Here is a 16532-nt window from a genome sequence, read left to right on the forward strand (position 1 = left end):
TTGTCTAGTCTGGATCAAGTCCGAACCTTCTTTAGCAGCTGGGATAGAAAAAAAAAATGTTCTGAAGAATAGTAAAATGGAAAGAGAACGATGGTCTTGGGACTATAGCAATGGACTATGAGTTAGAAAGTCTGGATCTTATTCTGTGCTCAGACACAGCCTACCTCTCTGGTCCTAAACATGTTACAGGGAGTTCACCTCTCTGTGCCTCTGTTTAAAAATGGGATCACTAGTCAGCTTCGTTCACTGACTTTTGTAAAATACTTGGATATGTTTCAATGCAAAATGCTCTAGGAGTGCAAAGTATAAAATGTCTTTTCCTCCTTACATAGCTCAAGCAAGAAGCTCTGCACAATAACAGTCCACAGCTAAAGATATTTGTCTTCTGTATCTCCACCTGACAGGCCTTCTAATCACCAGGCTAAGGCCTGGGCCTCCTTCCAGAGAGACGCTACACTCCCCATACCAACCCTCTTCTCACTCAGCTGCCTTTTTCTTCCTTTTTGATGAAATATCAGTCTGTGGAAGTCAACTACTGTTCTCCAAGGCACTCCCACACTAGCCAAGAGCCTGCCCTCTACTAACATTTCACATTCCTTGTGCCTTCCCATAGTGCTTGAGAAAGCAATGGGTACCATGGCTAACAAGCGAGAAGTGCAGGCTCCTGGCAGTGACTGGGGTGGCATGCCAGAATAAAGAGGACCTACCTGCGAGAGGAAATGGCAGCCAAGTGGCAGGAAGAGAGCGAGATTAGGTTGGGCAGTAGTGGCTGGGCTCTTGTCCTTTAGGGAAATTGATCACAACCCAGCTCCAGTTACAAGGAGGACAAACAAGTGTGGGAGGCATATGTACTGGTTGGGGGCTAGATTTACAGGAGAGCTTATGGGTATGAGGCATGCACCTGCCCATCTCATCACTGGTTTGATGACTGAACTGTGGGAGCTAATTACAAGGAATTAAAAGATTACCTCAGGCAGTAGACTTTAAAAAAATAAAAAGCCCAGAATTGTGGCTAACAGTTAGTGACCTTTTGAGGATCCTATCTGTATTGTCAGTGAAGTTAATTTTCTTCTTAAAAGTATGCAAAACAGTTATAGATAGTGGATGGAGAAAGTGAGGCATTTCCTTACAAAGAAAGCTGCATCATACATATTGGCAGATGCATAGATAAGTATTGATGCATATTAGACTGCAGTGTGAAATGTGCACAGGATAGCAATAAACACAAAGGCTGCTTATTTCTTGAGCGCTGCATTTGGTAAAAGAGCTTCTTGGAAGGCAAGAGAGTATTGAATTATACTGAAGTGGAGCAAAAATGTGCAGTAGCTTGCTCAGCAGTGAAATGAAGATGGTGTCATTTAAGATCTAACTGGAGTGTGTTGAATTAAGGTATAGCATTACAGCTCCAAGCAATGGGTTAGAATAGCCTTTTGTTCATGTATCAAGAAGTCCATGGTACAGTACAGCAGTGAATTGAGTGGGTGCAGTCCATTATGTATGTGCTTTTGTGGATAGGGTTGCTGCTTTGTTTTCTCATTTTGCATATTTAAATAAACATGATTTTTACAAGCCCTCTAGCCTCCTTTTAAATGAAAACAAAGACACATCAGAAAAGGGACGGTTCATCTTGTTTCAAACACCTTTCGTATGGGAAGAATTTGAGGAAGTAATATGATAAGGCACGTACACCTGTTGCTTGAGGAACAACATGTTTGCAGTGGGCTGGGCTATATCTTTGTATGCTTTCCAAGTTTATTAGAGCAATTGATGATTGGCGTACAAATAATCCTCAGGGTTCATTTTCATGCAGGGAGTGTGGGGTGCATAGTGTCCTTCGCTACATTGAGGATTTACTCTTAACCCGCAAAGAAAAGCTTGTAATTCTAGCTTTAGTTTGGTTTAATCAAACATGTCATGATGCGGGGCATGGGTGAAGCAAATAGTAACCTAAGCTACTGTGCTCAGAAAGAATTCTTACCTTCCTTGCCAAGTAGCTTTCAATTTATGCAGGCTGTAGGTTTTTCCTGAGAGTGGAGGAGGGGGTTGAAAGGAGGAATGCAACTATCAGATGTATAACAGACAGGAAACCTGGAGACATACTGTCCTCTTACTCTGTGCACAGGGGACTGACTTGCCATTGTTACCATGGGGTGTGCAACAGTGCAAGACAACATAATCCTGTGGAGTTATTCAGAAAATGAGGCAGGGCCGGCTTAGTCTCTCACTCTGCCTATTCCAGGGGAAGAGATCATACTAAAAAGACAATTTAAAAGTGAGAAATGCCAAAATGTGAATACTAGCTGCTGATCTTGCATTTGATTGAATTACAAAAAGAAAACGACTATGTGTATAAAAAGAATTGGCCTCACTGTGATGCTTCTTTTGTTAAGAATATAGTTTCAGAGATTTTTGTGTTTACTTTAAAAATTATGTGTAGAGTCCTGTACAACCAGCACTGGTTTTAAATGCAGTCTGTGTACGGATGGCAATTGAAGATGAGGGGATGGGCAGATTAGTGGAGGCAGCATACAGTCAGATTGTGTCTGTTGTGCCTAGGGTGAGGGAGGGAGGAGGTGCCAGCACTCAGTGCTTTAGTGGCTTAAGCCCCAAGCACCAGCAGCTCCCTTCCCCTTGCCACCCTACATGCTGCAGGGCTGAACGTCATCCCTGCAGTGGGCACGGTGGGTTGGGAGATGCCGACACTCAACGCTTCAGCCATAGGAGCCCCAAGCACTGGCGGCTCCTTCCTCCCCCCATGGGGCTGGAGCTCCAAGCGCCTAAGAGCCAGTGGTTCCTCCACCATCCCTCCTCTGGGGCTGGAGCCCTGAATGCCCCCCCTTCAGGGCTGAAGTTCCAAGCGCCAGCAGATTTCCCCCCCCCCCCCACACACACACACTTTCGGCAAAAGCCTCGAGCACCAGCAGCCTCCCCTCCCCACCCCCACACACACACTTTAGGCAAAAGCCCCAAGCGCCAGCAGGCCCTCACCCCATTGATGTCCCATGTTTGGCATAGGGATATATATATGGTCACCCTAGTTTTGCCACTGTTGGATTTCTGTTTGGGGAATATAGTGATTACTCTTTTTATACTTTTTAAGAATCAGCCTGTGGAGTTGCCAACTAGGAACATGAAACTAGGATATTTTCCTGTGCTTGTTTTCCACACATCACTTTTCCACATTAATCAGTAAACAAACAGGGAGTGCAGGATTTTTGTGTGTGCTGATCAAGTCAGTCTCAGATGACCCCTATGTAGGGTGAGCATCACCACATCCCTGGAGTGCTGGTCACTCTGATACCTCCAGCAATTGTGTGGGCCCACCCCCATCAATATGACCTTGAGTGCATGGTGTCCGCAAGTTCGTGCTTCATGAAGGATGCCATTTTGAAGTGCATACTGCCTCCTCCCTGGCAGCCTGACCTCACATGGTCATGCTGGGGAGTAGAGCAGCAAGCTCTTCAAAATGGCTTTGCCCAGTTGAGATACTACACAAAACCATGTCCAGTTTGACTTCCGTAGCAGACAAAGAACAAAATTAAATTGTGTTAAAATGGTCTATCTGCCTTTAAACTGGACGAATGACCTGCCTTCCCCTTCCCCTATTTTAGCCATGTTGGGAGGACCCAGTTAGGGCATAGCTATCTCCAAACCTGGATCCAGCACACCTCTATAGGGCAGGGAACAGTCCAGTGGATGGTCAGCAAAATGGACCCATGTGGTAACCAGTCAGGGGGAACAGTTCCGTGGATGTGGTGGAAGTTGCATTACATACAGGCCCTTAGCTGTCTCACTACAAAGTTGTGTATTGGTTGAGGAAATCAGTCATTTGATAGATAATGAGCACTGAAGTCTGAATGTCTTCATCCGTTTAAGATACAAGCTGAATTGGCTGCGCTCACAGTGGGGAGGAAAATGTGGGTGGACCTTCTCTTTCCGTGAACTGAAGAGTTTTGCTGGCATTACTTGCAGGAGCTGCTCACATGTCTGGTGGAAAGAATTCATTAGCAACTACTGACTCCGCTACCATCAATAGTCACCTTGCACCTGCAGGCTCCCCAGCAATGCAAGTCTGCCTACATGATATGAGATGCAACGTCTCAGACCTGCGGCTGCAGCTGCGTCAGATGAGGCAGTTACAGGTATGGTTACATCACTTCATTTGCATAAGCCCACATTCCGGTTCTGAAAGCCTTTTCCTCTTGATTAGTGTAAGGCATTTTGCCTTTTGCCTTTTCTTTCTTCTGTTGCTTCTATGTGTGTTGTTTGATGTACTACGGCTATAGAGAAAAAGGAAAATCAAAAGGCACAAAGACACATGTCCAAACTGTTACGATGTATGCACCTTTCACATTCCATAAAGAAAAGAATCTCACTTTAGAGTAATTGGTTAGAGCCAGAAAAATAACTTCCTGCTTATTATTGTTAGATAAGTTATTAGTTCAATATTTATAGTACCGTAATGCCAAAAGTCTCCAGGTAGCTATCATGCCATACATAAACAGGTATGAAGATACAGTCTCTGCCCCAAAAATCTTATATAGTATAATAGTTTTCATCATCCTGAATGAACACTTCAGATATGAGGAAGCCATATAATAATTTTGGGTCTGTGAAAGAGCTGTGCAATTTTTAGGGCCTTTGATTTTTAGACACAAGAAGAAGTAGGCAACCTCCTCTAGGATGAAAAGAAAAAGACTAATGTAGTAGAAGCTGAGAAAACTGTTTCTGTTGTAGTGATGTCTGTATTTTACCAATGCTTTCATGACCTGCACAGCGTCAGCTCTTCAGAGATGATGAGAGAGAATTTGAAAGAGATTCTCAAATGTGACTGATCACTGCAGATTTCAGTTCAGAAGTCCTACCAGGCTATCTGACACACACACTGGCTTTACACTTAACAGTTTAAGCACAGTCACGGCAGTTTTAAATTGAACGTGTGGCCACGGCACGGCTCTCCCAGTGCTCTGTGTAAATCACCTATGTGAGGGGAGTAGCTAACAGCGCTGGGAGCATGGTGCCTTGGCCTGTTTCATGCTGGTGCTTTACAGCTCTGTAACTTGCGGTACCCAGTGGGGGGTGTTTTTTTCCCATCCCTAAGCCAGAAAGTTGCAGCACTATAAAATGCCCATGTAGACTCGACCACTCATTATACAGTATGTAAATACATATACTGCTTATCCAAAACACTATGGGGAAATGTTTACAATTCTTCAGTCCTTTGCCCAACTGCAGACTGAATATCAAATGTGGTGTGTATATAGAGAGAGGTGATAGAGATATACATAAATAAATGCGCCGTCACTGGAAATGTAAAATTTATTCTTTCAAGTCAATCTGGATAGAGAAGCAGCCAACTAACATTCTGACATGCAGGACACCATGCTTTGAAAATGACCTAAAACCTTTTGCAATTCTGGTTTATTATGGAACAGAATGCTGTTAGCATAGATTGGAATACACGGGCCTTTTGCCCTCTTCCCTAGTCAGGAGGTGTGGTTTGGGGAATACCAGCTGAGGAGGGGACAGGTTTAGATTAATAAGAATGAAGAGTATATCCCTAGGATAGAAGATCTCCTCTTCATTCATTTGTTCAGATGCTGTAGAGGAGTAGACAAGATCAGGCAGGTGATTTTGTGTGTGCTGCTGTATCCATGTACTACCTCTTTCATTTAGGCTTGAATAAATCTCTGGAATACAAGTGCACATTAACGTATTTATTAATAGCATTGCCCACCTATATCTTGGTATCAACCTATCTTGTATACCCACCTGGAAGTTGTACTACCCTTCAATCTCTCTCCCAGCAAGTAAAGTTGCATTATTCTAGCATAAATGTATCATCCAGGACAGCTTCTGAGAAAGGTTTCTAAGGGTCTGCAGCCACTTATGACAGCAGTTCCCTCCTCCATTTATTTCAGTGATGATGCCCTCTGCATTTCTCTTGAGGGTCACTCCAGTAGGCACTGGGAGATCGTGTGTTTGAGGTGATTATTCACATAGATTATTTAAAAAATTACAGTAGACTTCCGATAATCCGGCACCTTTGGGACGTAGGTGGTGCCGGATTATCGGATATGCCAGATTATCAGGAGATAGTATAAGAGGGCATACTCCCAAACCAATCCTCCTCCCCCCAACTCTAACCTAATTCTCGGGTCCCGGTGCCGCCACTACAGCTGAGCGTCTCCCTCCAGGTGCTGGGTCATGTGTGCTGAGCAGCCAGCTCTGAGCATGAGCTGGCCGGGACGCTGTGCACAACCCAATCCCCCTCCCCTCCTGTTCCCTTTCCCAGAGCCAAACACCTCCCCTCCCTGCTGTAAGCCAATCCTCCTCCTCCCCAACCTTATGCTTGGGTCCCGGGGCCATCGCCCTCCCTCCCCCCCGGATCCCCTTCCCCTTCTCCAGAGCCAGGCATCTCTTCCTCCCAACCTTATGTCTGGGTCCCGAAGCAGCTGCCTGCACTCAACAGCTGGCTGCTAGCACGTGCAGGCTGGGACGCTGTGTGCAACCCAGCATGCACGTGCAGGGTATGATGTAGTGCACTGGGGGCCGTGAGTGGAACAGCATGGGCCGTGAGCACACATGCGACTCACAGTGGCCCGGCCATGAGAGCGGCTGACCTTAGCGGTTCTGGGTTCCGGGTTCCATCCCGATTCTGTCAGGAGCCGCAATTTTTTTCCGTCAGGAACCTCGGGTTGGCCACCCCTGCACTAGGCTCTTGCCATTTTGATGCCAGACTATCGGGAGTGTGATGGACCGGACCGGGTCTGGGCACAGCTGAGGGCGTCCGCTCAGGGCGAATTGTTCAGACTCAGGGCTCCTTACAGCCCCAGACTGGGGACCTTCCCAAACAGGCCATAAACCAGTCACAACAAGCGATTCAGCTGCCAATCTGGCCAGCCTGAAACCTCACAAGCAAAACCCCTCTGACACCTCAGCTCTTCCTGTGCCCCAGTCAGACCCGGGCCTAACACAGAGGTGAGGGGTTCTCCCCTATCCCAAATGGGTTCTTCCGGTCCCAAGAAACCAGCCACAGTTCCCAGGTCAATTTACACTCTGGATCTTACCCACAAGATCACGCTGAGCCAATCCTTTAGAACCTATAATCTAACGGTTTATTACTAAAGGAAAGAAAAGCGTGAGAGTAAGGTTGTTAAAGAAAATACATTACATGCATTGAATCACCAAGTTCTCATTGCAGGCTCTTAGCAGAGATGTTACAACTGCTATCTGAAAAGTCTTTGGTGTACATCCTATGTCAGGATGGGTCCACAGTTCTTTCTGGCTCGTCGTTCCCTGCAAGGCTGCATCTGGGATCAGGAGCTGAACTGAAGACAAGATGGAGGGTGCCATATGGCATTTAAATACCTCCCCAGGCATCTTCCTAGCCAGAGCAGGTCACTGCATGTCACATGGTCCAATGACCTATTCTTGTGTCCCAAGTCAGCAACCATTATTCTGGCTGGCTTGCAGGTATCCAGACTTTCCTCAGGTGTGTCTCGGGCACTTAGAGATCTATTGTCTCTGGATTCTTGCTAATTAGCATAGACATTGAACGAACATTCCTAGCACATTGCTCTGCCTCAAACAGAGAATTTTCCAGCATCAACACGGAGCACATATTTATAACTCCACACACATATATCATACGAATACATGAATAGCATATACAGAATCAATAAAGCATAAGCTATCATTCGACACCTCACATGGCCCCATTAGTACCAACTTTTGGGACAAACCCCCCCCCCCCCACGGGTGCAGCAGTGACCTGTCTGATCCCCTTAAAATCCAGTAATGTGACAGGGAGTGCCGGACAATTGGATGCTGGACTATTGGAGTTTTATTGTACTATAATATGTGCTGATCTTAAGTTCATAGAATGCATGATTCTCTCTCCTCCCCACCTCCCCCTTTCATTTTCTTTAAACAGAGCTAACAGTTTTTTAGGCAGATAATGGTTTAACACCCTCTGTTTACAAATCACACTTCTGCCTGGAAAGACATCAAAGGAAAAAGTCTTTTTCTCCTGTTTGTTTAGTTCATACATTTGACAACACTTTGTGTTTTGTCAGTGTCACTGTTTGTGCTGTATTATCAGTTATTTTCTTCTTTTATTTGTGCAAGTATTTCACATAGCTACAGAAAAAGAACTGCTTCTGAAAATTAGAAAAAATAGTATTTATTTGTATTACCAGGAGTATCTAGTCATGAGCTAGGACCTCACTGTGTTAGGCACTGTGCAAACGCAAAACAAAAAGACAGGTCCTGTTCCCAAGAGCTTCCCATCTGACCAGCACAAAAATTGACATGTTGACTTAGGGACAGATGCAGTGCTTCTAACAATTACAAAAAATGGTACACCATCAACTCCAAATCTAGTCTTCAGGGTACCGTTAATTAACATATTGGAATCCTAGAGAGTGGAGATAAAAAGGACCCATTAATTCACTTCAGCCTCATGTAATGGGGTCTACAAATATAGGTAGGTTGGAGGTGAGGAGAGTCTGTCTAATTTACAAGCAAACTGCTTGACCACAACCCCAGGCAGCTGCTAGAGCTGCCATTCATGGAGGCATGCACCCACCCCAGCTGCAACAACAGAGGGAACAAGGCCTGCTGCTGTAAAAAGAGAGTGCAGAGAAGCAAAAGGAGCAGAAAAGTCACAATAGTGAGGTGGCAACAGCTGTCTTTAAGAAAACAGCCAAGGGACTGCAACCAGTCTGACAGACTTAATGGACGGTGATGGTCCAGGTACTGACTTGAGTGAGAGCAGGCTAAGGAGAGCAAGTCAGGAGAAGCTGAGGCGCCTTGTCTATGGCGGTAGAACTATCCAAAGCTAACAATGACTGTGAGCCATTGATTCAGAAGCTGGTTTAGCAGCAAGTGTAGCCACATGCAAACTGAGGATAGGGCTGTGTCTGCCCACTGATTAGGAATTAACTACAATTATTGAAATGCTAGTGTATATATCAAAGGTTTATTAAGGTCAGAAATTTTTCCTACTCCTGCATTATCTTCTGCTACTAAGGGACTGATTTTTTTCAGAGTTGCTCAACAACTTCAGCTCCAGTAGATGTCCAAGACAGCTGTTCAGTACCCCTAACAATTAGGCTCTATTTTGCAAGTAGTTATAACTATTTTAATAATAGTTCAGTGTAAGAGGAACAAAAGGATTTCTATCATCAATGCCAGGAAATGAGCTGTGACTGCAGCCTAGATCCTATTGTATTTGTTGTTTCAATGACTCGAACAATAAACAAGCAGACAATTACATAGAGTAGTTCACTCTGCTCTCCTAGAATAGTGGCACTGACAATAATTAGAACATATATAGAACAGGTCTAAAAAGCACTTTAGATTATGGCAGGCTAACTTGTTCATTGCAATATGAAACATTGTTGGCTCATTTGTATGTTGTGAGCTCTTTCCCCCATCCCCATGCCTGACTTTAGTCAGTTTCTTTAATGCATCCAATTTAAAAAGAAAAACATTACTAAGCTACAGTGTGTGGGTGTGGGAGGGGTGTTTTCCTTCAATACGTGCAGGGAAACGAGTCCCGCGAATAAAGTTCAGTGATAGTAGTGTTGTCGTAGTGGGGCACGGCACTCACTAAAATAGTATCAGAAGTATAAAATTGAATTATTCAAATATGCTTTTAACTGTGATATAAAGGCGGCAAAACTGTGTGAAATCTGTGCCTGGCAACAAGCTACTCTAATTAGATAATTAAAATACATGAAAGTCCCACACTGTAGCCAAATCCTATTTGTGGATGAGCCTTTCATTTTTGGAGCTGATGTGCTAAAATATACTCCTGACACAGATGTCGCTGGGGTAGATCAGGGGCTATTTCAGTAGAAGGCTGTGGGCATCGTATGTGGCTCCAAAGGCTCCAAAGACCGTGCGGCAGCAGTTCTCCTGGACTTGGCTTGCACAAAGTGCTCAAATACATGGTGAGTTATAACAGATTAGAAAATAAGCACCCTTTGGGGGATGGGCAGCCCTGCTAGCAGCAGAGATTCTCCAGCAAGAGCCAAGTGTAATGGCAGCAGCAGCAGTTCAGCGGCTGACACCTGGCTGGTCCTCTTGGACCCACATGCTGGCAGAGAGGAGCATCCCAGCTAGCCAAAAGGCCTCAGCAGTCTCTTGAACTGTGAGAGTCGGAAGAGGATCCTTTGAGTCTGTTAACTCATCCCCACTAGCCATTCCCTTCACCACACCTCTGCCTGCAACACTAAATTATAAAGAAATAAAGCCAAGGGGTTATAATCCAAAGAGCTCTATTTAAAAAAATCAAGGACTCAAGCATTACAAAGTACCAAAATTTGAGGCCTTTCATGCCACCTTAATTTTCTTTTAAGTTGGGGTTTTCAGTAAAATTTCCAGAGGTATTTTTTTAAGCAGACATGAAATATTCTGTCATGTGGCTCCTAATGACCATTCGCCTGGGGCATTGGGAGGATTTAGATCACAGCATAGACCTCCACCACTTGAGTACTTAGTAGGGCCAGCCACTGGAGCGGGATGAGCCATGCGCTTTGCCCACAGGTTTCTCCACTGTGTGTGATAGCAGAGGCTTGGAATGCATGTGTTCCGTTTGAGGTTTTGGAGGGGGTGCGTGCTGTAGTGGCTATGAACTATTCTTCCCTGGTGCCCATAGCTTGTTTCTGTTCCACTCGGCTCCTATACGTAGAGCCCTGTGCAGGTACGCAATTTTTATCTGCAGATATAAATCCGTATCCATGGCGCCGCAGGGTTCTACCAGCTGCAACCATGAAAGCGGCAACCTGTCCGGCTTCCATTCCCAGGCACCCGTGCCACGTCAGCAGCTCTTCCAATGTTCAGGATTGCCCCCTACCCCATCCAGTGAGGCAGGCACCAGGTTCACTGGCAGCTCTCTCTGCTCATGCTAGTGCAGCGACATCTGCATGTATGGACATACATTCTGTATCCACACAGGGCTCTACTTGTCTTATCCCCCCGTTCCATGGTTTCTGTTCCTTTCTTCTTTGTACCCATCAGTTCCTTCCTCTTCTGTGTCTCCAGTCCCCTTCTGCTTGTAACTTCATCTCCTGTTTCCTATCGCCCTCCCCCATGCTTATCCATCTCCTTATACTCCATTATCTGATCCTCATTCCTTCACAGTACACTTCTTCCATTGGCAGTGCATGTCCTCACCAGGAGCGTTTGCACCAATTAATAAGCCAGCGTGGGGCATTGTGGGATGGTTTCTGAAAGGCAGCAACGGTTGATATAAGAAACACATTGTCTACACTGACTAACTCTGACATCCGACCTGAGAAACTGCAGCCCTATTGGTCAAAGACTCCTGAAATTATAAGCAACTGAAAACAGGATCTTGTAATGGGAAATGTTGGGAAACCTTTTCAAGTGGCATCACTACTTGTGTCACCTGTAATAATAAAAAATATGAACCCTCCATGGCATGTGCCTTCCATTGCCTTTAGTCATTTTGCTTTTTATCATTTTGGCAGTGAGATCTAGTGGATAGAACACTGGACTTTGATTCCAGAGATGTGAACTCTATTCTTGACTCTGCCACTGGCTTGCTGGGTGACCTTGGGCATGTCAGGTCACCTCTGTGCCTCAGTTTCCCTATCTTTAAGATAATGATAAGTTGTTAAGTTCTTTGAGACCTGTGGTAAAAAGTCCTGTGTGAGAGCTAGGCATTATGTGTGTATGTATTATGTATGTAAGAATGGTCCCTTTCCTTGACCTCTGCTCCCATCTCAAAGTTCAAATATGTGTGTATATGAGCTATGAAAAAAGAGACAAGAGTTTCCAACTCCAGAAGCCTTGCATTGCAGCATTCTTTGGTGTCTCAAACTACCATGCTGGCCTTTCACTATTGTAAATCCAAACACTGACCCCACACTGAATAATTATATATGCAGAACACTTTTAAAATGGTCAAGTATGGACATTAGCAGCTGAAAACTTTTAGAATTCCATATATTTTTAAAGAACCATTTCCCAGCTTTTCTGACTCAACTTGCAGCTGTTGCCTTCTGCTCTATTTTTCCTCCTACAGTTTTGAAATAGCACCTGCTGCCTCGCAGGGCCTAAACACACTGGGCACCTAGAATCGTATCACTAAAGAGCTAACTTGCTTCTCAGTGTGCATCCCTCTAATGTTAATGGGGACATATGAGTGCACAGTAGAGAACTGATTAGATAGTACAAATCTGGAAAGCCAGAAGCAATATATTGACTTGTCTATTTAGTTCCTTCACTGACTGGAAAGATGAACAGTGACATAACAGGCCTTGTCTATCTCTGATTTCTATTTGCCTTGTTACAGTCTTCCTAAATCCGCTTCTGGGTGGTTTTATTGAATTGAAATCCACTTTCCGCTTTACCATCTTTGCAAGATTGAGTGATTGTTTCCAGGCACTGTAGGCAGTAGCATTGCTCTTCAAGTTATGCTCATGCGCTCATAAAAACAGTTGTAGTTTTGTTCAGCAAGGTGGAAGTCCTAGAGGGAGTTTGGGAATAAAATTTTGAAGTCAGTAAGAAGTGCATAAGACACTAGTCTCCTAAGACACTTAGGCCATGTCTACACTTACCCACATACTGATGCTCCAGAGGTCAATCTTCTGGCATTCGTTTTAGTATGTCTAGTAAAGACCCATTAAATGAAACATGGAGGGCACTGCAGTCGGAACCGGTACTCCTACTCCTCATGAGGAGTCAGGGAAGTTGACAAGAGCATTTCTCCCATTGACCTCCTACTATGGGGACGGTGCCAAAGTTGAAATTAAAGTATGTCAACTCCAGTTATGCAATTAATGTAGCTGGAGTTGCACATCTTAATTCAAGCTTGTCTCCCTACTGTAGATCTGGCGTCAGGCACTTTGGAAAATTGCACTCTGTATTTAGAACATTGCTAGGATCACAGAACCATTCTCATGCCCGCACAGATCCTAACTGTGCTATCTGGACAAAGCCTCACTTACTACTTTGTATGTTGTGGCCTTAATAAAGCAGAAAGCAGGAGACACTAGTCATAGAAAGTTGGCAATTTCAGGCCTTCCGGGGGGGGAAGGCGGGGGGGGAGTGTTACGCTTGGAATTCTACTTGTAATAATGATGAGAAATGTTTACTGCTGAGACAGAAGATAATGCTCCAGTGTTGAACCTAAGAACAGATCCCCCACTTCCTCTCCCCAGCACTCCATGCCTGATGGAGGGCGATTAGAATCTCTTACACATACTTGTGAAAGGGCATATAAAAAGTGTTTGGTTCATTGGAAATGTAGGAGGAACTTGCTCAGAATCTATACATGAATCACCCCTGGCCTTTGTAATTTGCAATGTCTTCTAATAGAAGATGTTTTTAGTTGCAATGTGGAGTATTACATCTTTAAGGGCAGCTCTACTCTAAAAGACGCTCTCTTTAAAGGATAAAGTTGGTATTCTGTATTCTCCAGATTTAAAGAGCTAGGTTTGCAAGTTAAAAAAGCTGCCAGCCCTGAAAGCTATGCTGGACAGTACAGCCAAGGTGGTTTCTTTCCTTTTCCACTAATGAAGATTCTTTGGGCAAAAGGTAAATGGTAACTGGGCATCTTCAGACTATAACCTCAGTGACACCTGTGGATTCCCATTGCCTTCCCAACATTTTGTGCATGTGTGACTGGTTGGCCCGGAATATAGCATTCAGTGCACAATTGATGCACAAAGAGGGGCACAATACAGTTCATTCTCTCCTAACTGTTTTGGCTCTGGAAGGTTAACAGGACCAAACTGTATTACAATGTAAATTGCTTGCTAAAGTGAGAAGCTCTGTGGCTGAGTATGCACAAATAGTAGATCTCCGTAGAACGTTCTCATTTTAAATAGTCACTTGTTAGAGAAAAAACTCACATTTCAAAAGTCTCTTTGTTGATGCATACGCATTGCAAATTAGTGGTCTGTCTTTCAGTGCATCCCATTGGGTGGTGTTTCGCCTGCTTGCAACACTGAAAGGTTGCCCTCAAAGAATGGCATTACATTTCAGCTTTCACGCTGCTTTCATGATATTTTCAAATGATCGTACAGCGCATTCTGTGAAGAAATAAGAAGAGGCAAATACAGACTGGAATCTTGCCCTTTAGGGTGACAGCTCGCAGAGGAGCGGCTGCACTCTTTTTACCCAGCAGAAAGCAGGAAACTCATCATTGATATTTTATACACACTTTCTAATGTCACACTGAAACGAGTAGAAAGGTTTCAGTCCCAACAGAAATATATGGTGAAACTGGTGCCAGACAGAGTACATTATAATGAAATCTGCACATTCGGTTTGTCAGCTCGCCACTGTAAGTCAGATACATGCCTTAGAAGTTAATGGAATTTTTGCTCTTTCTCCTCTTCTCCTTGAAATAACATTTATGGATAATGTTAAAGAGGGAGGGGGTATTTTCATTCAGTGTTTTGGGCTGTTTACCCAAACCTTCTTCTGAGTGCTGCAATGCATTCAGTTGCTGGGGATGCTAGGCAGGCAGGAAAATTGAAGTTGATTTCTTTTGTGCAACAGCTGCAGAACCAGGAGATGCTGAGGGCAATGATGAAGAAAGCTGAGCTGGAAATCAGTGGCAAAGTGATTGAAACAGTGAAGAGGCTGGAGGATCCTGTGCAGCGACAGCGCATCCTGGTGGAGCAAGAAAGGCAGAAATATCTCCATGAAGAGGAAAAGATTGTAAAGAAGTTATGGTGGGTGGGAAAACCTCTCCAGTGCTTTGAGCTGGTTTGTTCTTCGTGCTTGGCTTTTTCTTTAATAGAATATTGACTTCACGGTGGGACTGATCACATGTTCATATGCGCTACTTAGCATGCATGTTTTGTTTCTCCTTTCCATAATTCCATGCACTCTGATGGGCTGAAAGAGATCAGGGGAGTCTGATAGCTATTGTAAATGATAGCTACCGACAGCTACAGCAGGGCAAAAACTAGATTTTTTAAAATTTGCTGACACTACTGAAAAAAATGAGTGTGTGAAAGAGAATTCATTTTGGGACAAACCAAAACCCAATTTCTTTAAAAAAAATAAAAATAAAAAATAGGAAAAAGTCAGAAGAAATTGTTTTGAGTTAAATGAAATATTTTATTTAGATTTCAACCATTTAAAAACACTCGGCTGTTTTTTAAATAAAAAGTAAAGGAAATTTTTAAACAATAATTCATTTTATTTCATTTAAAAAAATGTTAAAGCAAACCATTTCAATTTTTTAGCCTTTTTAAACTAAAACAATTTGGCAAAATCAATGCACAGTAACAAAAAACATTGGTGTCATCAAATCTGCATGTTCCACCAAAAAATGGTTGAGCGTTAAAAATATTCAGCCAGCTCTATTTCTAAGTGACCATACATTGTGCAGCTCTTTGGCCTCTGATTGGATGAGGGTCCTTAGTTAAGTTGTGATGGTAGGTTCTCTCTTCAGAACTCCCCATCCATATGCCCACAACAAATATGAACCTTCACTTTCAGACACCACCTATGACCCTCTTTGTACCCAGATATTAAATAAGGCAGAATTGTAAAAGGAAAGAATGGAAAGGGGCTACATTTTCTTCAAGAGGTGCAGTGGGAGAAGATATTCTTTGAGTTGAGTATTGTGTAGAGTAGGGATTTGAATAGTTAACCAATTAACTCGTAAGCATCACCCTTACCGGGTGATGCTTACTAGTTATGGTTAGTAGGTAGAGGGCTGCTCCAGCCTGGTGGGACCCACACCTGGTAGGGGTGCTCTACCCTAGCTGGAGCAGAATTAGCTGTGGCGGGCCTGATCCACACCACCTCAATTTAAGCAGTTAATTGGTTAAACCTAATGTTTAACTTGTTAACTGATTAAACATACTATTTCAACCCAAATATTTTTAAAATGTTTAAAATGTCCCTGTTACTTTCAAAGGTTTATCATAGTATGTCATTATTTTCTAATGCAGCTAGAAAAGACTTTTGGATATGTTACTATCCGGTGGAACCCACATTTTCATACCATCTTCTGGCATTACCTCTCACTTTCAGAATAAAAGCAAGACAGACACGATCCCTCGCTATTTAGACCTCTCCCTTCTATCCCTGTCTACATGACAGTACCCCTTACATGACAAAAGATTACTCTCCTGGTCCGTGTTGCTATTGACTCCCCATTCAAGCCAGGAGACCATTCAGATATCTGGTCCTAAGGGTCCAGATTCCGGAGGAGCTGCTTTTGCATTCCCAACGGTGAGACAGCTGGGTCTCTCAGGGCCACAGAAGCCATTCTTCCCCAAGATGAAGTTCAGGGGTGCTTCTGGCAGAGCTATCAGTCAGGGGTCTTCGATTGTGGAGCAACCTCCTTCCAGAGGGTGTGGGCCCACAGCAACATTTTCTGGGCATGATGATGGAAAGGGGTTTTTGCAAAATCTTTCCTTTATGGGCACTGTTCTTCAGGGGTATCCTGGCATTTGTGTCTTCTTTATTGTGAAGGCAAATGCAGGAGCAGTGGCTATGTTGTTATAGCTGTGTTAAATTCGACCTCCTGG

The 16532-nt window shown here is 43.9% G+C and overlaps 1 protein-coding gene across 18 annotated transcripts in view; it reads left to right on the forward strand.

Annotated features, from left to right (window-relative positions):
* Window positions 1-16532, forward strand: part of KIAA1217 (KIAA1217 ortholog) — a 549474-nt gene that overhangs the window by 504058 nt on the left and 28884 nt on the right. For all 18 annotated transcript variants that reach the window (XM_075922523.1, XM_075922529.1, XM_075922524.1 and 15 more), the window contains 2 exons: window positions 3973-4142; window positions 14542-14717. In XM_075922523.1, the coding sequence (XP_075778638.1) occupies window positions 3973-4142; window positions 14542-14717 (346 nt within the window). The remainder of the gene's footprint in view (window positions 1-3972; window positions 4143-14541; window positions 14718-16532) is intronic.

The sequence above is a fragment of the Pelodiscus sinensis genome, chromosome 2, assembly GCF_049634645.1.
Source record: "Pelodiscus sinensis isolate JC-2024 chromosome 2, ASM4963464v1, whole genome shotgun sequence".
NCBI lineage: Eukaryota > Metazoa > Chordata > Testudines > Trionychidae > Pelodiscus > Pelodiscus sinensis.